Raw genomic sequence first — 24,563 nt, 5'->3', positions numbered from 1 at the left:
AGTCCAGGGCACACAAAGGCACCAAGCTCAGAGGAAGTCCAGAGGACCTACCAGGCCTGAGACACTGAGCCCAGAGGCAGATGGGAAGGTGCCTGGCCCCCTTTTCACCTTCTCTTCACTCAGGACAGAGCCCCAGACCCCCATGTGTCTCTGACTCTCTCCAAGATACAGAGCAATTTTCTCTGTGCAGCTAGGACAGGAGCCTGGGGGGAGGGGGTGGAAGGGGAAATAGGGGCTCACTGGCCCTGGGGTAGGACAGCAGCAGGGAAGGGTCCATCAGTACCTGGGGGCCACACATGGCTCAGGTCCAGGGCTTATACAAACGGGGCCTAGTTACCTTTTGGGCAAGATGCCTCCTAAACCATCTCATGTCTGGAGCATCTGCCCACGGAGAGTGAAAACCTCCCACCCTCACTGCATTGCCCCTGGGTCTGGCCACAGCTGGGACCCTCCCTCCCCACTCATGGCTCCTGCTGCCCCTGCCAGGCTCTGCCCTAGCTCCTTTGGGCCCCCTCGGGCTGGGAGTCTTGGGCCCTGGCCGGGCTGCTCTCCCAGGGCTGGCTCAGCTCCTGCAAGCGCTCCAGGATGCAGAACCTGAGGGCAGCAGAGCAGCAGCACTGGAACTCACAGCCCCCACCCATCTGCAGGGGCAGGGTTGGGGAGAGGAGGCTGGAGGGGGAGAGAGGAGGGGAGGGCAGAGTCACTTCCATGTTGTGCTTAAAAGAACCGCCCAGGATCTTTTTCAGGGGGATAAGGCAACACGCCACATGTATTGACCATACATAGATCAATCACTATTTATCATATGCATATGATACATCACACTCATACACTCTCTCACACACACAAGCACACTCCGTCTTCTTGTTACCAAAAGTTGCTCCCCCTAACTGCACTAGCCAGGTGAGTTAGATGAGGGAGGGGTGGAGGCAGGCTTCTGCAGATCCGGATCAATGCTCCCATGTTGACAAGATGAAAACCCGGGGTCCCTCTGCAAGATGCCTCCTATTTATCCCTCTCATGCAGCCAGTTAGTCATCTCCTCGCCTTTCCTAATGCTGCTTCAAAGAGAGTTCTTCCAAGGTCAGGCACTTGTTGCTGGACTCCCAAGGCATCTGTATGTCCAGTCCTCTTAATGAGCTCACTTTACAGGTATTGTCGTGGGTCTGGCTCCCAGACCCTCTCCACCCTGGCAACTGCTGCTGGAGATGCTCCCCTTTCATTCTCCATTCACACCTCATTCATTTCAACAGGACAATCAAGGAAGGGGGAGAGTTCAAAAGACTTTTTTTCTTACAAGGTCTATCTATATAAAAAGGAAGTTTCTCTTAATACAAAGTTATAGGAGAAATGTTACAGAGATTCTATAAGAACACTTAAAGATATATCTAAAAGGAGAAGATCTTAATTCAAAGTTATATGAGAGTGATAATATTACAGGGATTTATCCACATTTACCTACCTCCTGAACTGGACACCAGACCCTGTGGGCTCAACTAGAAGCACAGAGGAGTCTGTGTAGTCTCCAAACGAGTTAGAGAAAGGCAGTAGGGGCAGAGTGTTGCTACAAACAGAAAGGCTATGGCTACACTGGAGCGTTCTCACGCAAAAACTCTTTTGCAGAAGATTTGCTTTTGCGCAAAAGCATCCGTGTCAGTGCAGACGCTCTCTTGCGCAAGGAAGCTCCGATGACCATTTTAGCCATCGGGCTTTCTTGTGCAAGAAATTAACATAGCTGTCTACACTGGCCCTCTTGCGCAAGAATCAGGACCCTTCCCCAAATATACACATCCCCTGAGATGTGCATGCTACAAAAGCCACTTGTTCCCTGCCCACTTCCCAACACTGGCTCCAGCTACATATGTTTGTGTGGTGTAGCTCAGAGGTAGAGTGGTTGGTTGCAAACCAAATGGCCCTTAGTTCAACTTCCAGTATCCCCTTGGAAAAATTTCCTTCTAGGGGAAACATTTTCCTTTCCAGTTCCATCACACTCTGGCTTTACATTGCTTGAGATCCTTTACATTAATAAGAACCCTTAATGCAGAGCTACTCAACTTTGCAAATAGCTTCTTTCATAGTAATGGACATGAATACAAAGATTAAGGCAAGACTTCACAACTTGCAGGCCCCATTTAAGTCAGTTCTGCTGATGTTAATAAAATGCAATATTTTCCCAAATCCCACCCATGACAGCACTTTTAATGAGCAATGGCAGTCCAGGAATTTAACTACTAAAATACATCTCAGCAGAAGACCATTATCTTGACTACTTTTTTGTTTTGGCTTCACAATTTTAATAATTCAAACAAAAACTGCTGTGAAAGTAGAAAGAATTATACTGTAAGAAAAAGATGAATTGTGCTGTAATAATGGAATAAGTTGAAGGAATTCTGTTTGTCTTTTTAAGAGGAAGAAGAAAAGTATGTTAATGTTGATTGTAGGTATGCAGATCAAGGTGCTAGCCAATTTGGGCCTGAGTTTAACAGGAAAAGAAACATTAAGTGTTAGGAAACAATTCCAGATAATCAGGGAGATATAGCCAGGAGATTGCTGTGTGCTTAATATTGAAATGAAGAGTACTTGAGTAGCCTCACACTAATTATGTGAAGTTTTGCCCCCCCTTTTAATCCTGTTAATTTTGGCTTCCTTTTGACTGTATAAAATCAAGGGGTTTGAACCTTGTAGGGCACTCACATTTTCTCCATGCATTTTAGCAAAGCTTTGCTGAAATAAACAGAGCAGTCTGCCAAATCTGTGAGTCCTGTCTGACTTTGACACTGCCAATACAATATTTATGGAAATATAAGTACAATCAATGTGAAGGAAAAGGCTTTGGGGGGAGAAGTGGCATAGCTAGAAAAGAAACCCAGGAATCCTGCTTCCCAGAATCCCTTCCTTTCCCCGCCTGCCCCACCAAACACCAGCTCCCACAGACCTCACAGAGCAAAGACTGGAGCCTCCAAATCTAACCAACAGACACACTGCCCACCCACAGGAAGGAAAGACGTCAGAAGTTTGAACACCTGGTTCCTGGCTCTAACCCTTCCCTGGAGCCAGGCACCCCCCTCCCTCCAGTTACCCTGCTCTAACAAAATGCCCTTTCCCTCCAGCAGAGGCATAAATCTAGCAGGGCAGAGGGTAACACCCTGGATCTCACCGGAGCCAGGTGCTTTTCCCTCCAGGTGCTGGGGCCCATATGCAGAGTGGCTGTGAATGGTTCCAGCCTGCAGCTCCAAACCTTCCATTGAAGGCACCTGCCATCGCCCCCTCCCCAATTCCCTTTGCAAGGCAAAAATCCCAGATATGTTTTGCCTTTTAAAAAAATCTATCCAGATGGCGATTTAACATGTGAAAACAAGGACATGCAGGAAAAACTGGATGTACAGTAACCCTACCCGGACCTCTCTCACCCCGCCTTACTGCCTGGTTCCCACGCTGCCTCTTGCCACCCGGCAACACCTGTGCACGTGCCATTGCGATCTGGCTCAGTGCAGCACTGTGCAGCGCATGGAGAGGTGCTCTTGCTGTGGCTGATGTAGCAGGCATGCTCTGCTGCCACCTCTTCCTGCCCTCCTGCCTGCTGGCCAGTAGCTTGGGGAGGTGCTACTGCTAGAACCCACAGTAATGAGGCAGGCAGGCAGCCGAGGAAGCAGCTCAAGGCATGGCGGGATGCATAAAACCGGGCCACAGGCTGCATGTGGCTCACAGGCCATGTGTTGAGTAGCCCTGCCTTAATGCCTTCCTGTGCCAATGCACATAAACCAGGCAAACCCGGCCCTCAGCTGGAACCAGCTCAGACCCGCTGTGTGTCTGGTTTCTGTTTCCATCCGTTCAACAAGGGTGGGATCTGAATGCCCATTGGCAGGTCCTTGGTCTCCATGGGCTGGGGCTGTGCAGAAGAATAAAACCCACGTCCAGCTGGGGAGGAATGGGCATAATCTGACGGAGTTTGATTTAGCAAGTCCAACTAAGACTCACAAAATCAAACTCAAAGGGCACCCTCACCAGATTCCAGCACTTCTGCTCTTTTCTCCCTTTGGTTTCCCACTGTAGGGAGAACACCAAGCTCGACTGAAGGAAGCCAACTCCAGATATGTACTGAGGGATGGTGGGAAGAGCAGAGACATTGGCCAGGCACCACTGGGGGCTGCCTCCCTCACCTTCCCCATACTTGGCAGGTGCCTTGGTCAGCTTAGCAATGGGGCTGCTCTCTGGGACTTTTCTCCCAGCTGCTTCACATGTTGCCATTGCCCATCCCAAGGGAGGGGGAGGAGAGTCACTCTCCATAGTTGCAGGAGCTGCAGAGGTTGCACCCCAGGGAATCAAAAGGGTGTGTGGCGCTGGTTCTCCTGTCCCAGCAACTGCATCCAGAGCCCTGCCTTTCCAGTGCCCGTCACAGCAGCCTCTGCACCTGCTCTAGGCTTGTGGTTTCCTTCTTCCCAATGCTCCTCCCAATCAGCCTTTTCCTGAACCAGCAGTTCCATCAGTGGCCAAGGGAGGCCTCTTCTGTGTCCCAGAAGGACATAGGAAAATGTGAGCAAAGGCTGCAACAAGGCACCATTGGGAGTTGAATCCAGGATCTCCTGCTTACAAGGCAAGTGCTTTGGCCAGCTAAGCCATGATGCCCTTTTTGGCTAGGTCTACAATACAGACTTTTTCTGGGATACCTCTTGTATCCCTGAAAAACTCTGCTGCATCCAGGGAACAGGTCCCCTTTTTTGTATCAGTTTCCAAAAAAGTGGGTGTGTTCTTTTGGACACCCTGTATTCCTCATACCTATCTCCTAGAACTGGAAGGGACCTTGAAAGGTCATCAAGACCCGTCCCCTGCCTTCACAGCAGAACCAAGTACCATCCCTGAAAGATTTGCCCCAGATCCCTAAATGGCCTCCTCGCAACCCTGGATTTAACAGGTCAATGCTCAAACCACTCAGCTATCCCATCCAAAAGAGGCTTTTCCCACATTTGGGCCCATGTAGATGGGCCAAATGTTGACAAAGCCTCTCCCAAAAAAGGAAGAGTGTCTCTGAAACTGTTCTAATGTAGGGTCCCAGATAACACCTTTGAATTCCAAAGTGCAGCCGTTCCCCATTTCCCTCCAGCCTTCTAAACCTGGCGGGGTCTCAAGGCCTGTGCAGCCCAAGAAATGTGATTGTGGGAACTAGCTGCCAATCTTTTTGTCAATTGCAGTGCAGAGCTCTAAAGATATGAACCCAAGGCGACTACCTTGCTCACCTTTTGCTAAGGCTGGAGGGAAATAAAATCTCTCCTTTGAGCAAGAATTGAACCAGCAACCTACGGATCACTTGCTAAGCACACACGACAGTCTACCACGCTGCTCACTGAGCTAGCAAAAGGTGCACAATAAAGGCTGGTTTGTCCAGGTTGGCCCTTCTACAAGTGTCGGGGCATGTGCTCCCTGAAGTGGGTGGCATCCCAGGTCGGGGGCTGAGGCACCCAGCAGCACAGGGGTTGTCACAGGTACTTCACATGCAGAAGGACCCGAGTCAAACCTGAGTGAGATCCACCCATGTCACAGCAAAAGGAAGAAAGTTGGGTTCTTCTCATGTGTCTTCTTTCTTCCAGAATCTCTAGCAGTGCAGGAGGGGCAGGTCCACAAAAAACAGTGAGTGAACCTTGGTCTAGCCTCTCACTTGTGCTGCCCCAGACAGTTCCTACATCCAAGGCAATAGCTCCACAACCAAGGTGTGTTGAGTCGATTTCCCTCAGCCTAGAGCCAGTGCAGGGGGTAAAACAGGTTTCTTCATCTTTCTCAGAATCAGGGAACCCACATTCTTTGAGGCCTGGTCCTGAGACTCAGCCTGAGGGCAAGGAATCCAAAGCACATGGAGTAGGAGGGTTTTGCAGTAACCAGCCCAGGTAGGTCCCCTTGAGACTTGAACTCAGCTTACAGACTTTAAAGACCTGAGTGCTGCTCCTTATGCCATGGGACCTACTGGTGGCACTGTGGTGGGCACTTGTGAAGGGCACTTGTGACTCTCAGCTCTCAGGCTGCCTCTGCTCTCCTGGCTCCCTCCAGCTGCCCCATCCCAGCTGCTTGTTTATTTTTTGTTTTGTTTTTTAAATACCAGCTTTAGCAGAAAGCCATGTGACACTCTTTCCTCCCACATCATAGCATGCACAAGTCGCTGTCCCCAACCAAACTCTTAAATGACCCTCTGCTTTTCCCCTTGTCCCATGGGGCTAGCAGGGAAGTAGCCCAGGGCTAGGCTGGAGTCAGGGAAAGCAGGAGGCAGAAAAAGCCCCAGTTTACACAGCTCCTTTTTGCGCAAAAGCCTCTTGCACAAAAATGGACCCTAATTAATTAGGCAGATTAAGTACGGCAATATGCTAATCAGCACTTCATTTCCATAAGCTTTTGTGGAACAGAAGTGAAGTATAGACATTGCCTAGGTGGTAGATAGCCGTGAAGTAACATAGACTGAAGAAAAATCCCTGGGCTGCAATCCTGAGTTACAAAAAATAATAATTCACCAGCTCAGACACGATTTCTAAACCCCCCAAACAAGAAAAAATAATAAAACTTGATGGACTAGCTAGACTTTTCCCTGCTTACACATAGCAGCTGTGTCTAGACTGGCAAGTTTTTCCGCAAAATCCCCTGGTCTTGCGGAAAAACTTGCCAGCTGTCTACACTGGCCGCTTGAATTTCCAGAAAAGCACTGACGATCTCATGTAAGATCATCAGTGATTTTCTGGAAATTCTATGCTGCTCCTGTTTGGGCAAAAGTCTTTTTCCGAAAGACTTTTGCGCAAAAGGGCCAGTGTAGACAGCACAGTAGTGTTTTCCGCAAAAAAAGCCCCGATCGCGAAAATGGCGATCGGGGCTTTTTTGCGGAAAAGCGCGTCTAGATTGGCCACAAGTGCTTTTGCGGAAAAGCATCCTGCCAATCTAGACGTGCTTTTCTGAAAATGCTTTTAATGGAAAAGTTTTCCGTTAAAAGCATTTTCGGAAAATCATGCCAGTGTAGACGTAGCCAGGAAGTAGTCCATTGGCAAGCAAGGCAAGACTGCATGGCCTAAAGGATAAGGTGTCTGAATTTGGATCAGAAGATTGAGGGTGTGAGTCACTTCACAGTTGCATTTACTGTGCTTTCTCTTGCTTGGTGGTCCTGCTGCCTTTGGCCTGGAAAGGTCTGTAACAATATGGTTTTACTATAGCCCTATTGGAAGGCCTATAGCAGGGTGGCCAACCTGTTAGAGATGAAGAGCCAAAACAGCAGCGGATAGAGCGTGAAGAACCATGTAGCTGGGAGGAGTTGTTGAAATAGGTGCTGGTACACCATCCTGGGCTATACCATCACAAAAAAAGCCCTGGGAAGGTGTGAGGGGTGCAAGCTCTGAGAGGGAATTTGGATGCAGGAGGAAGCAGAGAAGAGGATACTGGCTCAGGGAGGGCCTCCAGGCTGGAGAGTGTGGGGGTCAGGTGGAGGGTTAGGGCTATGGCTATGAGGGTGCAGGAGTTTGGGCTGGGGTGCATGAGGGGCTCAGGACACAGATTTGCAGTGAGTGGATGATGCAGGAGTGTTGTGGCAGAACACTGGGGATGTGAGATGCTCATGACAGGAGGTTCCAGTGTATGAAGGGCTCAGGTTTGGGGTGGAGGGAGGTTGCAGGAATGTTATGATGCTGTGGCTAGATGGGGGCTTGGTGGCCAGGCTTCATTTTTAAATCAAATATTATGCCAAACACAAAACCTTTCAACATTGTCTTTATTTGAGGGGTGGGAAACCTCTTTTGAGTCAGGAGTCACTGACCCACAGACGAGTCAGTCAGGGCCACACAACTGAGATGCCAAAGAACAACCCCTCCAAAAAAAACCAATCCTCACTAATGTAGCCTCAACTGTGCGGGTGGGGGCAGGGTACTTATGTGAGGGGGAGGGGACAGAGACAGCTGGGGCCAGTACCTGGGGATCCCGGGCCTCAGGAAGCACGCTGGCTGCTCTTCCCCTCCCTTCCCCAGGCACCTCCCCTGCTCTAACCCAAGCCCCCTCCCCTTCCCCAGTCAGCCCCCCCCCCAAAGCTAGGCACACACTCCTCAACCCAATCCCCCTCCCCAATCTAATTCTTGGGTCACAGAGCTGCCACTACAGCCATGTGTCTCCCTCCAGCTATTGGAACATGTGCGCTGAGTCACCGGCCTTGAGACATGCTGCCTAGAATGCCCCCCAACACAATCCTCCTCCCTTCCCCCAGACTAGAGCCAGGCACACACACTCCCACCCCGCCCTAACCTAATTCTCAGATCCTGGAGCCACAGCTACAGACACGTATCTCCCTCCAGATGAGGCATGTGCTCTGAGCAGCCAGCACATTGTGCACACCCTCCCCCCTCAACCTTATGCTCCGGTCCCAGACCAGAGCCATGCCACCATTGCTGCTGCTGCTAGTATTGCCACGCACATCTGGGACACAATATGCACCTTCCACCCAATTCCCTCACTTTCCCCTTCTCCAGAGCCAGGCATCTCCCCTTAATTCTAACCCAATTCCCCTTCCTCACTAAACTTATGCCTAGTCCCGGAGCAGCTGCTGGTGCAGCTGCTGCACCCAGAGCTCCTGCTGCTGCCTGAAGCAGCACAATGGAAGAGGGGGCAGGACAGGGCTCTACCACACACACACACACACACACACACCAGCATCTGTACTGACTCCAGGTGAAAAGACACCTGCTGCTAATATCATCCTCACATGGCTCTGCACAGCACCCCAGCTGCCCCCGCCTTGGTGCAGGCAGGAAATTGTTACACCAAACTGACAGAGGGAAGAACAAAGGCTGAGAAAGGCAAAGGGCTTCGTCTAGTCACACAGCAGCCCTGATTCTGAAACTCACCCTCAGTCTGGAGTTTCACACCCTGACTGATCAGAATAAAGTGACCTCCACTGAGCTACGGACCACAGCCCTGCTTAGGGATTGCTGAGACAGTTGTTTAGAAAAACTAGAACAGGGGTGTGCAAAGATTTAACCCTCCTGCCATGGGCCGTGCCACTCTCCTGGGAGAGGGGGAGCGGCTCTCCACGGCACACCCTATGGATCACCTGTTGCTAATGGACACTTACCATTAATTACAACATAAAAATGGCCATACTAGGTCAGACCAAAGGTCCATCCAGCCCAGTACCCTGTCTGCTGACAGGGTCCAATGCCAGATTTCCTAGAGGAAGTGAACCGAACAGGTAATGATCAAGCAATCTCTCTCCTGCCATCCATCTCCACCCTCTGACAGACTGGCTAGGGACACCATTCCTTACCCATCCTGGCTAATAGACATGAATGGACTTAACTTCCATGAATGTATCTAGTTCTCTTTTATATAATTACAGCTGAGCCTTTTTGCTAGTGCTGCAGCTGGGGAGATCAGTTTAGTTTACATTATAAAACAGATTAAGCATTTTGACTTGTTTGTGTTACTTTGTCAAACTTCATTTTAAATAAAGTAAACATTATGTCCAACACAAAAGATTTAAACGTTTGCTTTATTTAAGGCAGCAGCAGAGAATCGTTTTTTGGTTGGGGACCACTGACCCGCAGGGAAAAAAAACCCTCTGATTTTGGGTTTCCCCCCATGTGGGTTCTTCTATGTCTAAAAAAATGTTCCTCCAACTGAAACACTTCCGACAGTCAGAGCAACTGAAGGGTTTCTCCCTTGTGCAGGTCCTTCTATGGATAAGAAGTGAGCATCGACTGAAGCTTTTCCCAGTCAGAGCAGCTGAAGGATTTCTCCCCTTTGTGGCTTCTCGAATGTCTATTAAAATGTGACCTGCAACTGAAGCTTTTCCCACAGTCAGAGCAGATAAAGGGTTTCTCCCCTGTATGGGTTCTCCTATGGGTAAGAAGATTTGAACTCCGACTGAAACTTTTCCCACAGTCAGAGCAGGTGAAGGGCTTCTCCCCCGTATGGCTTCTAGAATGTCTATTAAGGTGTGAGCTGCAACTAAAGCTTTTCCCACAGTCAGAGCAGATAAAGGGTTTCTCCCCTGTGTGGGTTCTCCTATGGATACAAAGAAGTGAACTCTGACTGAAGCTTTTCCCACAATCAAAGCAGCTGAAGGGTTTCTCTCCTGTGTGAGTTCTCTTATGGATAACAAGGTGTGACCTCCAACTGAAGCATTTCCCACAACCAGAGTAGATGAAAGGTCTCTCTGCAGCATGGACTCTTTTATGGAGAAGAAGAAGTGAGCTTTGACTGAAGCATATCCCACAGTCAGAGCAGTAGAAGGGTTTCTCCCCTGTGTGGATTTTCTCATGTCTAACAAGATTTGAATGCCGACTGAAGCATTTCCCACAGTCAGAGCAGCTGAAGAGTTTCTCCCTTGTGTGGGCTCTTTCAAGTGTAGTAAGAGATGCAGTGTCACTGCTAGCACAGGGTAACTGTTGATGAGGGATTTTCTGTTGAACAGTTTTTGTGTTTGTTTTTAAAACTCTGCTTCTGTTATTGGATTTACCCTGTCCCACTCCTGGATGGTTTCCCTGCAACCTGTGAGGGCTGCACTGACTCTGACAGGTCTCTGCTTGCTCAAGACTATGAGAATCATGCCCTTCAGATCTACCCAATAACATTCCACAAGCAGACATTTGCTCAAGTCCTTCCTGCTGAAGATTCTTCTCCTGGTTCTCACTCAGCATCCCATCACCTACTGGGACAAAGAGAGAATCCAGACAGGAGTCATTCCCTGTGCTGAGCTGAAAGGAAATTCTAAAACAGAAACAGGAAATTGGGAATATTCCCAAATAATAGCTGGATAGATTGAACCATCATGAGCAGAATTCACCCTTCTTCCCATAATTCTTCCCTCCACCCAGAACCCTCACACTGGAGTTCAAGACAGACTGAAGGATCAGGGAAAACTGACTAAAATGCACAAGTGACACCTGCTAGGAGGACACACAAATTAATTTGAGTCAGTTTAGCTGATCATTCACCTGGATGGGTGTCACTGCTGTTGTCCCCTTCCTCACTGCCCTGGAGAGCAGGGATCCGCAGTTTTCCCCTTTGGTCCACCCAGGAGATCACATGAGGTTTGAAGACTGGAAACCCTGCTCAGGATGCAATTAAACAAGAGTTGATCTTGTTCATTAAGGTCTGTGCCATTACTGATTCCAGAGCCATGATCGCAGTCGCCTATCCTGAGACAATCCTTCCCCACCTTGCAGGGACTGGGATCTGGCTGGTACAAGATCCCAGCACACACTTACTTGCAGGAAAAGTGCTTACCCCTGCCTCGGGAATTGCCTAGCTGATACCCCAGGTGAGCTGAGCACTCAGTTGCACACTCTAGGGTACAACTCCCTCAGGGCCTGTCCTGCCCGGGGACGGGCAGTCTGCGATTATGCAGATGAAGTGTGGGATATTTAAATCCCCGCTTCATTTGCAATTTTGTCTGATTACATTTACATTCCTCCCTCAAAGGAGGAAGCAAGTGTATATGTACCCAAGAGCTCTAGAGAAGGTTGGCACATCTGACACCGAGGCCCCTAGGCAGGATTCAGACTGCAGCTGCCACATGGCAGGTCACTAAGACTTGGAGAGAAAGGACCCAGCAGAGTTCTAGCTCCCCCAGGGCTCTGTCCACAAAGCTCCTGGCTGGGGCTGTGCTTGCCCTGCTCTTTGGCTCAGATGTTCTACTTGGGCCAGAAGGAAGCAGAGGAAGTGATGTGAATAGCAAAATGAACCCTTGGCTGGTTGCTTATGTCTGCCTATGGCTCCATACTTCTGATCCCAACTGCCTGTGCCTGGTGGAGCCCTGCCAGCTGCCCACAACAGCTTCAACTTCCAAGGCCAGCCAGGGCAGTGCGCACCTTTCTTCCAGGGACCCAGCACAACAGCACAAGGGGACCCTGCAGGCACTAACAACAGCTGCACCCAGCCCTACAACTCTGGTACGTGCTGTTCCTGCCTGGGTCCTTCCACTGACTCCTCCAGCCAAGGCACTATATAGGCAAGATGGTGGAGAAGCACATGGAGACCTTGGCTGTGAGAAGAGCAGCACCATTGTTATGTCCTTGATCCTGCTTCCCCTGGGAGGGGCTGTGGAGGGGACAGTCTCTCGCACAGGTGCCAGGACTACGGGGGAGATACTCCTGACAATAGTGGTGGGGGCAATGAGAGACCCTGAACCAAACCCAACCCAGCTGCTCTAAAGCCCACCCAGCTTCTCATACCCGAGGGGACAGGAATCCTTACCCAAACAGCTCACGGCCTCATAATTCTCCTGCATCACATCCCAGTAGAGAGCTCTCTGGCCTGGGTCCAGCAGGGCCCATTCCTCCTCAGAGAAATACACAGCCACCTCCTGGAAGCTCACCGGATCCACCACGGTCATTTCCTGTTCCAGGCTCTGCAGGCCGGGGGCTGAGCTGGAGACAGACATGGGTGTTCTACAGCATGGCAGGGGGACAAGAGCAATTGGAGACATTTCATAAGGGACTTTATTCCATTCTATACCCCCACTCTGCCCAGACTCTGTCCCTGGTGACAGACATACTCAGCAATTGTGGGCAAAAGTTTAAGTCTATCTATTTCATAAACAGCGCACACCAGTTAGATCCCTAATCCATATACTTTTCTCTCCGTACCTAGCTTGAGTTACAACATTACTATGCCTGCAACAATGGGGATTCAGTTCTCAGCACCCAGTGTTTCCGATAAGCCAAACATTCACCTGCCTCAACATGGAGACCCATTAAAATCAGGGTGCTGTATTTAAAACGCTTAGTCTTCATTCATTGATTTGCAACAAACCATGGTTCTCTCATCTGACAGACTTTATAAATCTTTTCCACAAGAGAGAGTAAGTCAAGTTAATACAAGTATTCAGGTGCTTATTAAACACATGTACTGAGTGCTTGCAGGATGAGATCTTAAAATACATGGATTTATGGGGTCAGAAGATATCCTTAGTCATGCAGTCTGACCCCCTCTGTGGAACAAGCCATTACACTTAGCCCAATTACCCAGGCACAAAGTTCTGTTTCCCCTATAGTGTGTTTTCTAGAAAATTGCCCAGTGTTGATCTGAAGACATCAAGAGGTAGAGAATCCACCAGTTCTTCGCTCACTGGTTTCAGCAGCTAATCCCTCTTCCCTAGCAAACATTTGTGCCTCCTTTCTAGTCTGAAATTGTCTAGCTTCAGCTTTCAGTTATTGGTTCTCCCTGAGCCGTATCCATTAGACCAGAGGTGAGCAATATATTTTGATGTGTGGGGGACGGGGGGAAGCACTCTAAGATTCTGGGAAGCACTGGAGTTGCACTCTTTCATGTCATTATATAGAGGAAATGCATGTTCTGGGATGGATATTGGGAGCAGAAGGGTGGCTGGGGTAAGGGATTGCAATGCAGGACGGTGAGAGTGGTCTGGGAGGGAGTTTTGGTGAAGGAGGCAGGTGTGACCTGGAGCACTGGATTAGCCAATTCCTCCTTGGAAACTTAAAGTAACTTTAATTTAAACAAGTATCTTAGTGAACTAATAAGGGGCTGTGAGTGTCTGACCACTGAAAACTCTTGCATGTATAGATGTAGGAGGACAGAGTTTGAATATGGGGACGGGGTCAGAGATTGAGGGGGAGAGGTTGTGGTGCCAGAGGCAAGCTCTTGCCAGGAAACTTACGTGAGTGACTCCTGGCCAGCAGCCAAGCATCTTTCTCAGACAGGCAGGGAGCCTGCCCGACCCTCACACAGGCTGCAGGACCATGTGGCTGTGTCTACACTGGCCACTTATTCTGGAAAATCAGCTACTTTTCCAGAATAACTTGCTAGCTGTCTACACTGGCCCCTTGAATTTCCGGAAAAGCACTGACGACCTAATGTAAAATCGTCAGTGTTTTTCCGGAAAAACTTTGCTACTCCTGTTTGGGCAAAAGTCCTTTTCCAGAAAACTGTTCCAGAAAAGGGCCCGTGTAGACAGGAGAGATTTCTTTTCCACAAAGAAGCCCTGATTGCGAAAATGACGATCGGGGCTTTTTTGCGGAAAAGCGCGTCTAGATTGGCCACGGACGCTTTTCCGCAAAAAGTGCTTTTCCGGAAAAGCATCCTGCCAATGTAGACGCACTTTTTCTGAAAATGTTTATAACGGAAAAGTTTTCCGTTATAAGCATTTCCGGAAAAGGGTGCCAGTGTAGACATAGCCTGTGTGTGTGTGTGTGTGTGTGTGTGTGAATAATTAAGAGCCGAAGGGGATAGGGCACAGTGCTTCCTTTCTGGCCAGAAGTCAGGCAATAAGATTGTCCTGGGGGTGAAAGCACCACCTGACACCTCCCTCTCCTCCCCTCCAGGCTTTCTGAATGGCTTGCAGTTGGGGCATATCAGGTATTGAACCAGCCCATGGCTCCCCCAGTATCCGTGAACCAAATCTGATGGCTTGGTGGGTTTAATTCGGCTCATGGGCTGCGTTTTGCCCAAGCCTGCTCTAGACTTAACAGCCCTTAGGGATCCAGCAGTTTCTCGCCATGAGCAACAATAGAGGAAAAAGGCAGCACTGAGCCAGCCTGAGGCAAGGCCATTGCACAGTTGGAGCAGAGCCCGCAGACCCTGCTTCCAGATACCCAAAACCTGACCCACAAGCAGCACAGGACGGTGGGTCACAACCACTCCTCCTCTCCCAGCCCAGCTGTGCCAGTCTTCCCAATTTCCACAAGCTGAACTGCAACCCCCCGCAGCCTTGCCACAGCCTGTCCCCTCCCCCACAGCCTGTGTGTCCTTCAGACAGACCCCCACACATTGATGCCTACAAGTGCCAGATGGGTGGTGCTGCCTTCCCTCCTCAAAATCCATCCCCGCCCTCCTCCACTGTCCTGCCCCGCTGCTGGGAGCCAGGCACAGCCACACACCCAACAGCTGCCATGTCACAACAAGGTTGCCCCAGTACTGAGCCTGGTCCCACAGCTATGTGGGGGTGGAGCAGGAGTGAGAATGAGGCCTGCAGTAACCATAAGGCCCAAAAGTCAAATCAGCACAGGTGCAGCATGGGGCTGTCCCAGCTGTTTGGAGCAGCAGGCCCACCTAGGAACCAATCACGCACTACGGAAAGAAAACAAACAAACCCATCCCCCAACTAAGTGAAGGGTAAAGCAGAAACCCCATTCCGGGCAGCCCAAGCACAGCCCCAGCCATGGCCAAAGAGCAGCTGCATGAAGCAGTGGGGTCAGGCTGCCAGTTCTGCCTGGGCAGCTCTGGGTTGCAGCAGCAGCACATACGCCTCCCAGGCCTGGCCTGGGAGCAACCCCTGGGAATATTCCAGCCTGTAGGATGTTGGGCCCATGTACCTGTGGGACACCTTTGCTGGTGTGTCCTTCCCTCCTCACTCCACCCAGGTCAGGAGGAACCCTCGGGGCATTATCTGTGGCCGTGCAGGGACAGCCAGGCCAGGCAAAATTCACTGATGTATGTAAGTGATGTGTAAAAGGGAAGTCAAATCCCCCGGAGCCATTGATTCCCCTATGAGGGGCACGTACAATATATATACATTGCTAATGCTTAGATATATTTGCTATTTGTATAGGAGTAAGACATGACAAAGGTTAGGGCCTGTCACAGGTAATAACTTATAATAAGGAGACGAGGGGAAGTGAAACCAGTCTTCTGTTAAGTAGAGATATGGATAGATTCCACATCCTTTAAACTTGTGACCGGCTCAAGCAGGAAAGGAAAAAGGGAAGTATGGCTCGCCCATTGTTCAGCAAAAGTGAATGACTGTAAGACAGCTGTAACTGCAAAGTCAGCAAGTAGGCATTGTATTTAACCTCATTGGGAAAATTAACCTGACCTATAGGAATGCTAAACGTCAAAAATGAAGTAACCTATCATGTTAAGGCACCTAAACCAGGAAGGATGTGAACCCTATAAAAACCCCTGCATATGAGATGTTGGGGGTCGGCTCTGATTTGAACATTGAGTTCCTTAGCCTACCGTGGTTGCAACCAATAAACTTGAGTTGGACCCAGCCTGAAAGTGTGACTCTCTTCTTGGGGTAAATCAGACTAGCCTCCAAGGGGACGAAACCTTGCAATTTATGCAACAAATTGGCACCCCAGATGGGACATCCCTTGGACTACTCTGGAGTCGGACGACAAGATTCGCTGTAGGTGACCGTGAAGTGCGCACCGGACTGTTTGAGTCCGTCACGGCACCGAAAGCGTGAGTCGGGACATCCGGAAAGTTAAAGGAGTCTCTATTGAATGAGTCACACGAGGCTGTCAGGTCCGAAGAAAAGAGGAAGGCGCCGGGGCGGAGACAGAGTGAGTATACCGATAATTCCCTGTGTTTTGGGTAGTGTTGGTAATTCGAGAACTGTCCTTCGAGGACAGTAGGAACTTCGAATAAACACGGTGTATCCGGTAGGAAAACACGTATAGGGTAGGCGGGTCGCACCCGAATGGTAAAAGCCTCTGTAAGCCCCAGAAGGAACACCATGAACCCGTGGGTTGCGTGGGGAAGTTATGAGGAGTTAGGAAAACTCCAGTGGATTGCTTTTGTTTTTAGTAGGAGTACTCTTGTTCTTTGTTTTAAATGATTTGTTGGAAACCTAAATTGTGAAACCACAGGTTTGTGTGTAAGCATGACTGTCGCTGACCAGGTCTGAGACTTAAGCTGACTCCAGCCGCCCCAAGAATCCTGCAAGGGGAAATCCGATGACCAGGATTTCTTGATTGCAAGGGGGGTCAGCCGAACCTCGTGACCCAGCGAGTCTCCAAGCCCCCTGTTTGTCTATATTTGTTGCTGTCTAATAGGCCCGTCTTAAGTGTCACGGCTCCACAAGGGCACACCGGTGTCTCTAGTGAGGCAGCCAAGCGCTGGACCCTCTCTGAGTTCGGACGCTAAAAGCTGGTGTGGTGTCATTCCATCGACACACGGAGCCGCGATAAAAGCTTGTTGACTGTGTATGTGTGTGTGCGCGCAATATATATAAATAGATAGATATGGGTTCGGGAAGTTCCCGGATAGAAAACTCCGCAACCCCATTGGGGATGCATGTTACAGAATTTTAGTAATTTTAAAAGTGACTATAGAGTAAAAATGGCAAAAGATGAGTTAATTAAATTTTGTCAACTTGAGTGGCCTACTTTTGGTGTCGGATGGCCAGATACGGGCTCCTTTGATGGAAACCTGGTATCCCTAACACATAGAGTTGTGACGCGGGATGGACAGTGGGATCACTTCCCATATATTGATTGTTGGTTATTCCATGTCCAGGATCGACCAAAATGGATATTAAAATGTAGTATGGGTGTGTGTAAGGTCATGGCTGCAAAGGCAAAGACCTTGGGAGGTAAAAGCCCTGAAATACTGGCTCCCTCTAGTGATGAGGAATTTGAGTCCTATGGAAAGAAGAGGAAACCCCCTTCTTCTTCAGGAGGGTCTAGCCCTATTAGAGAGAATAAGAATTGTTCCTCTCCTGCCACTTCAGGAGGAAACAGTAACTCTGAAATCATAAGTGAACTTACATCTGAAAAGTTACCCCCCCCCTTATCAGACTCCTGCTGGTCCTGGATTCACTTCAGCCCCCCCTGCAGAGGCTGAAGTGAGGGGGGGGCTGAGCCAACAGGGTGGACTACTCAGTTCGGGCAAAAAATACTTCTTGCGAAAAGGCCCATCAGATCCAGGATCATCATACCATCAGTACCCCCTTAGAGAAGTAATAGAGGAGGGAAGATAAGAGAGCGCAGAAGCAGATGGCAGTGCTGGCTGCAGCACTCTCCAGCAACCAGAGGCCGGACCATAAGGGGCCCCCTCAGAAAGGAAAGGGACGGGTAGCAGTTGATGAATGTGTGCACTGATGGGGAAAAAGGACATTGGAAGAGAGACTGCCCAAAATTGAAGGCAAAGGGGAAGAAAAGACAACCGGAGAACCGCCAGATGCGGGCAGAATCCTCCAGAGAAGAATCTAGTTGAAGGGGACCGGGATCTAAGGCCACCACCCTACGAGCTAAAGCTCGAAAGGATCCCATGGTAAAAATAAGGGTGGGTGACAGGGACTATGAGGCTCTGGTGGATATTGGAGCCACGTTCTCTATGATCCCCATAAAACCCCCTTCAGCTAAAGAAAGTGGAAAGCGTGTGACGATAGAAGGAATTGAGGGAAAGAGAAGCAGGCTACCCGTATGTAGACCCCTCCCTCACGAAGATTAGAAAAAAATTATGCTAGAGCATGCCTTTGTTGTTTCATCTGCATGCCCAGTTGCCCTGCTAGGGCGAGATATGCTAATTAAGCTGCAAGCTAAAATTTTCTTCCGTAGTGATCAGAATGTAGTGCAGCTGCCGGTGAAACAGGGCTCAAATTACCAGATGGCTCTCTGTGCAGCTGAGATGCTGTTAGAGACAAAAGGGACTGAGGTCTTAGAAGGAGTCAATCCATGTGTATGGGCAGATGAGACCCCTGCCCGAGCAAAGTTTGTGACTCCAGTAAGAATTCCTCTCATTGAAGGAGAAGGCTCTGTGGGTGTAAAGCAATATCCCCTGAGAGAGAAAAAAAGAGCCACCTGGATAGGCTTAAAGCCATTAATCGAACAATTCAAAAGATATGGCTAGGTAGTAGAAAGTTCCTCTCCCTTCAACACCCCTATTTTAGGGATGCCAAAACCGGATAGCGTCTCTTATAGACTCGTGCAAGACTTACGGGCAATAAATGAGAAAGTTCTTGTAGACCATCCTATGGTCCCCAACCCACACACTATCTTAACACAAATTCCAGCAGACACAACAGTGTTTACGGTATTAGACTTGAAAGATGCTTTCTTTTCTATACCTTTACACAAAGATAGTTGGAAATTATTTGCTTTTGAATGGGAAGACCCAGACACCCATCACAAAACCCAGCTGTTGTGGACTGTGTTGCCCCAGGGTTTTGTGTCATCCCCCCATATTTTTGGGACGACATTGCAAAAAGACTTAGAAGACTGGAGGGGGCAGCACCCTGAGGTAGCTCTCCTCCAGTATATTGATGATTTGTTGATTACCAGTCCAGATATGCAAAAGGGAAAAAGGGCAACGGAACCCCTGTTGAATGCCCTAGGGAAGAAGGGATATAAAGTTTCACAAGAGAAGGCCCAAATATGCACCTTCCTAAGCTATGAGATTGAAAAGGGAATGCGGGCTTTGAGCAAGGATCGAATCCAAGCAACTTCAGGAAATTCTCAAGCCCTTCTTAGCAAATAGATAACGACAGCCTCTACGGCTAGAAACGCAGGCAACCCAAAGATGTTTCACAACATATGAGTGGGGGCCATCCAGAGGAAAAAAACATAACAAACAGTTAAAACCTTTCCCTCACACGCTGTTATAATTGGCTTGAGGGCGTGGGGGAAGGTAACTTAAAAGCCACCCAGATGTCAACCAGTAGAAATTGAATGTGAAGATGTAATCACTAAAAACTAAATCTGCCCTAACAAGGAGACACATTCTGCAACATAAATCTCCTTACAGAACATGAGCAAGTGATTCACCCCAGAGCCAGCAGCATAACTCAACTGCTGCAGCCTGGATGTTATGAAAATCATATACTGAAAAGAATTAGGAAGTGTGGGGGCTAATTAGAAAGCCCACTCTCCTTACCAAATTAATGCTAGACAAATCTGTGTAATTAAGAAAAGTAATTTAGCAGGATCAAGACAGATCATAAGAGGAAAAAAAAAGAGCCCGGTCTGCAATACAAGAGGGAAACTGAACCATGCCACTGTTGGGGAGGGCTAGCAACTCTAAGGTAATTCAAGGGAGTGGAAGGTCACGAGTACCGATGAAGCGCTCTTGTTCTCAGAAAGTTGCAGCTCACTCGCACATGAAAATGGTAAGGAACTAGCTGTAACCTGTTCCCCTTGCAGATCTTAGGCAGTATTTTAAGTTATAATAGGCCACCCCGATGGGGGGGGAGAAATGTTTTCTTGTCTTTCAGATCATCAGAAAGCGCTGGCGCCAGTTGAAGAAAAACAACAACAAAATGCCATGGTTCTGTGTCATGACATGTGTTTGTGTTCTGTCCAAGTTTGTCTTGTGTGTCTTAATTGTAATACGTATTGCAAATGTTGTGAATAGAAAATTGTTTAGGCTAGGAGAATGTTAACAATGTCTCCACAGGTGAACAAAAAGAACTGGAAGGAAGCAAGGAGTACATTACGTGAACAGAAGGATGGGAGACAGTACTAGCTCCTTCCCACCAGACTAGTTTTGTTTTAATGGCCATTGCTAACTTGCCCTCATTTGGATATCATCAACCAGGACTTTAAGGACAAAATGGAGCCTCCCAGTTGTGCACCATGCCCTGAACAGGCCCCTGTTCCAGAACCAGGACAACTGTCACTGATCCTTACCTTGATGATGTTCCACACTGGTACAGACCAGCTGTGTGCTAGACTGGTTAATCAAATTGGCAAATGCCTGATTAGGCAATGACAAGGCTTAGCAGATACCATCGCAGATTGGTTTGAGCCTGGTAACCCTATCAGCAACACTTATGTCATAGCCCAGAAATTGTATGAGAATCCAGACTTGTAAATGCAGTAATATCCAGTGCCCGTAAAGGCCTACACACCAGCCAAGCTAATCAATTGATCCTAAATAGTTTGAAGGATCTGTCCAGCTCTGTAGACCTAACCTGATGTTTGGACCAGAAGCTAATTGGATTGGAAGTAAAATAAAGAAATTAGAAGGCCAGTATTGAAGAATAAGGTAAGCTTTAGCCACTACCACTTAGTTCTTATGGTGGTGAGTCCCCAATCTCCCCTGTGCCTACCCATTGGAGTAGGGAAAGAGAGAATCCATGAGGACCCAAAGGCCCACCTGGACAGGGCATAGTACAACCATTTGTTTTTGGTCCCTCTGAGGATTCCTCACTCAGATCAGATCAGAATGGTAACCTCCCTGCCTGTACCAAAGCAAGGGCATATAGATAGAATAGAAGGCATTGCTTATTCTGAAGGTGTGGGAGCCTCCCTATACCCAGGGATTGTTGTACCCACTTTGATAAGGAAATTTTATGTACCTGCCCATTTAACATCATGACGAATCTGCCTAGGCTTGATGTGGTTGTCATAGAAAAACAAATGAACATCGAGCTGGTCCAAATGAACGGTACCTACTGGTGTTTGACTACCCAGACAGATCACTCCATCCTGCCCCTCTGTATATCCGTCTGTGTGCATAACAGTCCCTCATCAAGCGGCCTAACCGTCAATAGAATGTGGATATATCGCACTTTGGTAGTGGAGGTAACCACACATGAGATGCTGAGTGGCACGGCGGAAGTAAGTACCAAGAGGAGGGTTTACTGGCCCTGCAGGCAAAGATCAAGAAGTTGGTGGCCAATGCCCAAAGATATATCGGGGCTGGCCGTCTGAGGTACACACAGATAGGGAAACACCGTGGACCATGCCAAACACCTATCTCTGCAGCACTCAACCAGGCAGTAGAGGTCAAACCTATAATCATGGGCAGTGCCAGTAAGGCGACGAAATATCTTGGGGATGGATTTGAATAGTGTTTGCCAAATTATGTAGAGAGTTTAGATTTTAACATTTATAATAATGATAGTGCTGTACCAGCATTTCCAGAGTAAATTAAAATCCCTTAAATTGTTGTATTTAACCTAGTAGATTAAGAAGAACCCCAAAGTCAAGAGAAAAGAACTATAGGAGTAAACTGAGGCAGTCCATGGTATCTTGCTAAGGACTAACAAACTCAAATCATTAAGTCAGCCTGAGAAGCGTATGCTACAGCAGTAACTGCGACCCTGGTTCCCCTGGCAACCACATGCCAAAAAGGCCTCACTTTGATAAGGCCGGTATCAAGCAACCGCGTGGGATTGTTTTTATGGTTTGCTTTATTCCTAGGAAATAACCTTGGTTCCAAAAGAGCTAGCTGGCTTTTGGCTCAGAGAATAAAGACTCTTATGTCCATCAGCGCTGTGAAGTGCCAAGAACTGACTGTTGGCCAATGCTTCCCATTGAAAAATGATCCTACCCCGACTGCTGATAAGCCTCTCTCTTCTGGTCCTGCTTTCCCACCTGTTGGACACCAGAAGAATCGAAATATTACAGGGTGATGTGCTAGTAACCTCTCCCCTGCATGATGCTGAACCACGACTGTTTCAAAGAAAAAGAGGAAAACTCTTGTTGTGCTATGTTGGTACACATTCCTGTTTAGTTTTGTTTTGTTGTGATTAGATTATGCTTAATGCCCTGTTTTATACCTTGTATAATTGCCTCTATATGTCGCACTGTATTGACTACTGTCAACCGTGAAATGCTTGTACATTACCAAAGATTAGCCAAAGAAGAAACTGATGAGGTATAAGAAAGAGAAAGCCTCTTGAGGGGGGAATTGATGTGTAAAAGGGAAGTCAAATCCCCCGGAGCCATTGATTCCCCTATGAGGGGCACGTACAATATATATACATTGCTAATGCTTAGATATATTTGCTATTTGTATAGGAGTAAGACATGACAAAGGTTAGGGCCTGTCACAGGTAATAACTTATAATAAGGAGACGAGGGGAAGTGAAACCAGTCTTCTGTTAAGTAGAGATATGGATAGATTCCACATCCTTTAAACTTGTGACCGGCTCAAGCAGGAAAGGAAAAAGGGAAGTATGGCTCGCCCATTGTTCAGCAAAAGTGAATGACTGTAAGACAGCTGTAACTGCAAAGTCAGCAAGTAGGCATTGTATTTAACCTCATTGGGAAAATTAACCTGACCTATAGGAATGCTAAACGTCAAAAATGAAGTAACCTATCATGTTAAGGCACCTAAACCAGGAAGGATGTGAACCCTATAAAAACCCCTGCATATGAGATGTTGGGGGTCGGCTCTGATTTGAACATTGAGTTCCTTAGCCTACCGTGGTTGCAACCAATAAACTTGAGTTGGACCCAGCCTGAAAGTGTGACTCTCTTCTTGGGGTAAATCAGACTAGCCTCCAAGGGGACGAAACCTTGCAATTTATGCAACATAAGTGTGGGCAGCAGCGCTGCTGAATTGAAACATTGTTTTCAGTAACTCGAGTTAACTTTTCACAATGGCATGAAAATGAGCATTTCTGTGCCCTTGCTACAATCTGAGTCTTCACAGGTGCAGGGAGCGAGGGGGGAACAGGTCACTAGCGTGAGACCACAATGCCTGGCAGCAGGCGCTGGGACTCCAAACGTTAAGGCTTTGTCGCCTGATTGGCAGCAGCACCTCTCAAAAGATGCAAAGTCTCTGGCCTTAAACCTCTCCCCTGCCCCCCCAACCCACCCCCTGGCAGGTACAGGGATGCTGCAGTTATTGCCCCTCCCCCTCACCAAACCACCCCCTCGCTGTGAGCCCTGCCTCTCCTGACAGAAGGGGGGGGACTCACTGACTCGTCTATTGACACCCCATCCGCATTTGCTCCCCGTGCGGGCCCCCGCCCCTTCACATCGCTACACGGGGGGGGGCATTGTCCCCGCGCGCCCCGCCCGCGGAAGGTGGAGCCCTTGTCCCCAACGCACCAGCACGAGCCTCACCGCGCAGCCCCCCCGTGTGACAAGGAGCCGCCGCCCCCACCAGAGATTTCGGTCCAAGTCCCCCGCCCCGCGCTCGTCCCGGCCCCGCCCGCAGCAGCGCGGCGAGTAACGGCCCCAACGGCTCCCCCAGAACTCGCCCCGGGCAGTACGCGGCGCATGCGCAGTGGCGGCCACCTCCCTACCCGCGCGCGGAGTCGGACGCTGCTGCGGGCTCCGCCCAGGGACCAATCGCAGCGGGGCCTGGGCAGGGGCCGGGAGCGATGGGCGGGGGAAGACGCATTGAAAACCCGGCCGGGGCGCTGAGGAATGGGGTGGGCGGGGTCAGACCGCGCGTGCGCAGCGCATCCGTGACTCCGCTCCCGGATCAGCGCCGGGGCTTAGCTCAGACCGGGAGCTGCCTGGCCGCGCCCCCGCCCCGCGGGGTTGGACGCCCCAAGCCCGGCAGCTGCAGCAGCTGCTGGGGGCGGGGCCGGGCACCGCGTGTCACAACAAGGAGGCGGGTCCCCACGTGCTGGGGAGGGGGCGGAGCCAGAGGGGCTGCTGGGGGCGGGGCTCGTGCTGCTGCGCGTTCGGCCCGACGGGGCCTTTCCCTGCGCTGAGCCCCGGCCGGGAGAGCGGAGCGGAGCGGAGCGGGGGGGGGGATTTTGTGTCCGCCCCGCCCCCCTCGCCTGCTGTTGCTTCTGCTGCGGCGGCAGAGACACGCAGCGGCCCCGCCCCCAGGGGGCTTCTGCCCTTAGTAATGGGGGGGGCGACGTGCGGGCTCTGGGGCCAGGGAGCAGCTGCCCTTGGTCTGACGTGGGGGCCCCCAAAGCGGGTCACAGCCCGTGTCGGGGGGGGGGGGGACAGAGCGACTCTGAGGACGGGCAAGGGGGGGGCGGACAGAAAAGGGCGAACGGGAGGGGGGGAGTCGGATCAAAACGGAGTGAATCGCTGGGAAGCCAAATCCCCCCCCATGCCTGGCCCAGCCTCTGACCTAGGAGGGCGCCCTGGGGGGGGACATAGTCACAGGAGCAGAGTGGGGGGATGGAGCCAGAAGACTACAGGGCAGTTGGGGGAACAGCAGCTGGGAGGG

At 49.7% G+C, this 24,563-nt stretch overlaps 3 protein-coding genes across 3 annotated transcripts in view; 1 reads left to right on the top strand and 2 right to left on the bottom strand.

The window, feature by feature from the left end:
- The window catches only part of LOC142824070 (uncharacterized), a 408,405-nt gene that overhangs the window by 86,092 nt on the left and 297,750 nt on the right, over positions 1–24,563 (bottom strand). The window lies entirely within an intron of this gene.
- The window catches only part of LOC142824071 (uncharacterized), a 142,231-nt gene that overhangs the window by 71,868 nt on the left and 45,800 nt on the right, over positions 1–24,563 (top strand).
- Positions 9,538–13,909, bottom strand: LOC142824072 (uncharacterized). The gene is made up of 3 exons (XM_075915818.1): positions 12,207–13,909; positions 10,946–11,059; positions 9,538–10,659 (listed from the first exon to the last, which is right to left on the bottom strand). Exons 1-3 carry the CDS (start codon positions 12,436–12,438, stop codon positions 9,683–9,685), a joined length of 1,323 nt encoding a protein of 440 aa, XP_075771933.1. The 5' UTR covers positions 12,439–13,909; the 3' UTR covers positions 9,538–9,682.

This window comes from Pelodiscus sinensis, unplaced genomic scaffold (genome assembly GCF_049634645.1).
Source record: "Pelodiscus sinensis isolate JC-2024 unplaced genomic scaffold, ASM4963464v1 ctg37, whole genome shotgun sequence".
Taxonomy (NCBI): domain Eukaryota; kingdom Metazoa; phylum Chordata; order Testudines; family Trionychidae; genus Pelodiscus; species Pelodiscus sinensis.
This window is presented reverse-complemented; position numbering and strand designations above follow the sequence as displayed.

Excerpts from the sequence above, each read along its gene's own strand:
- LOC142824072 (XM_075915818.1), bottom strand. The coding sequence starts at position 12,438 with ATGTCTCCAATTGCTCTTGTCCCCCTGCCATGCTGTAGAACACCCATG. Across the intron at positions 11,060-12,206 it reads TGAGGCCGTGAGCTGTTTGG|GGTTTCCAGTCTTCAAACCT; the intron begins GTAAGGATTCCT and ends CATCCTGAGCAG. Across the intron at positions 10,660-10,945 it reads CAGCAGTGACACCCATCCAG|TAGGTGATGGGATGCTGAGT; the intron begins GTGAATGATCAG and ends TCTTTGTCCCAG.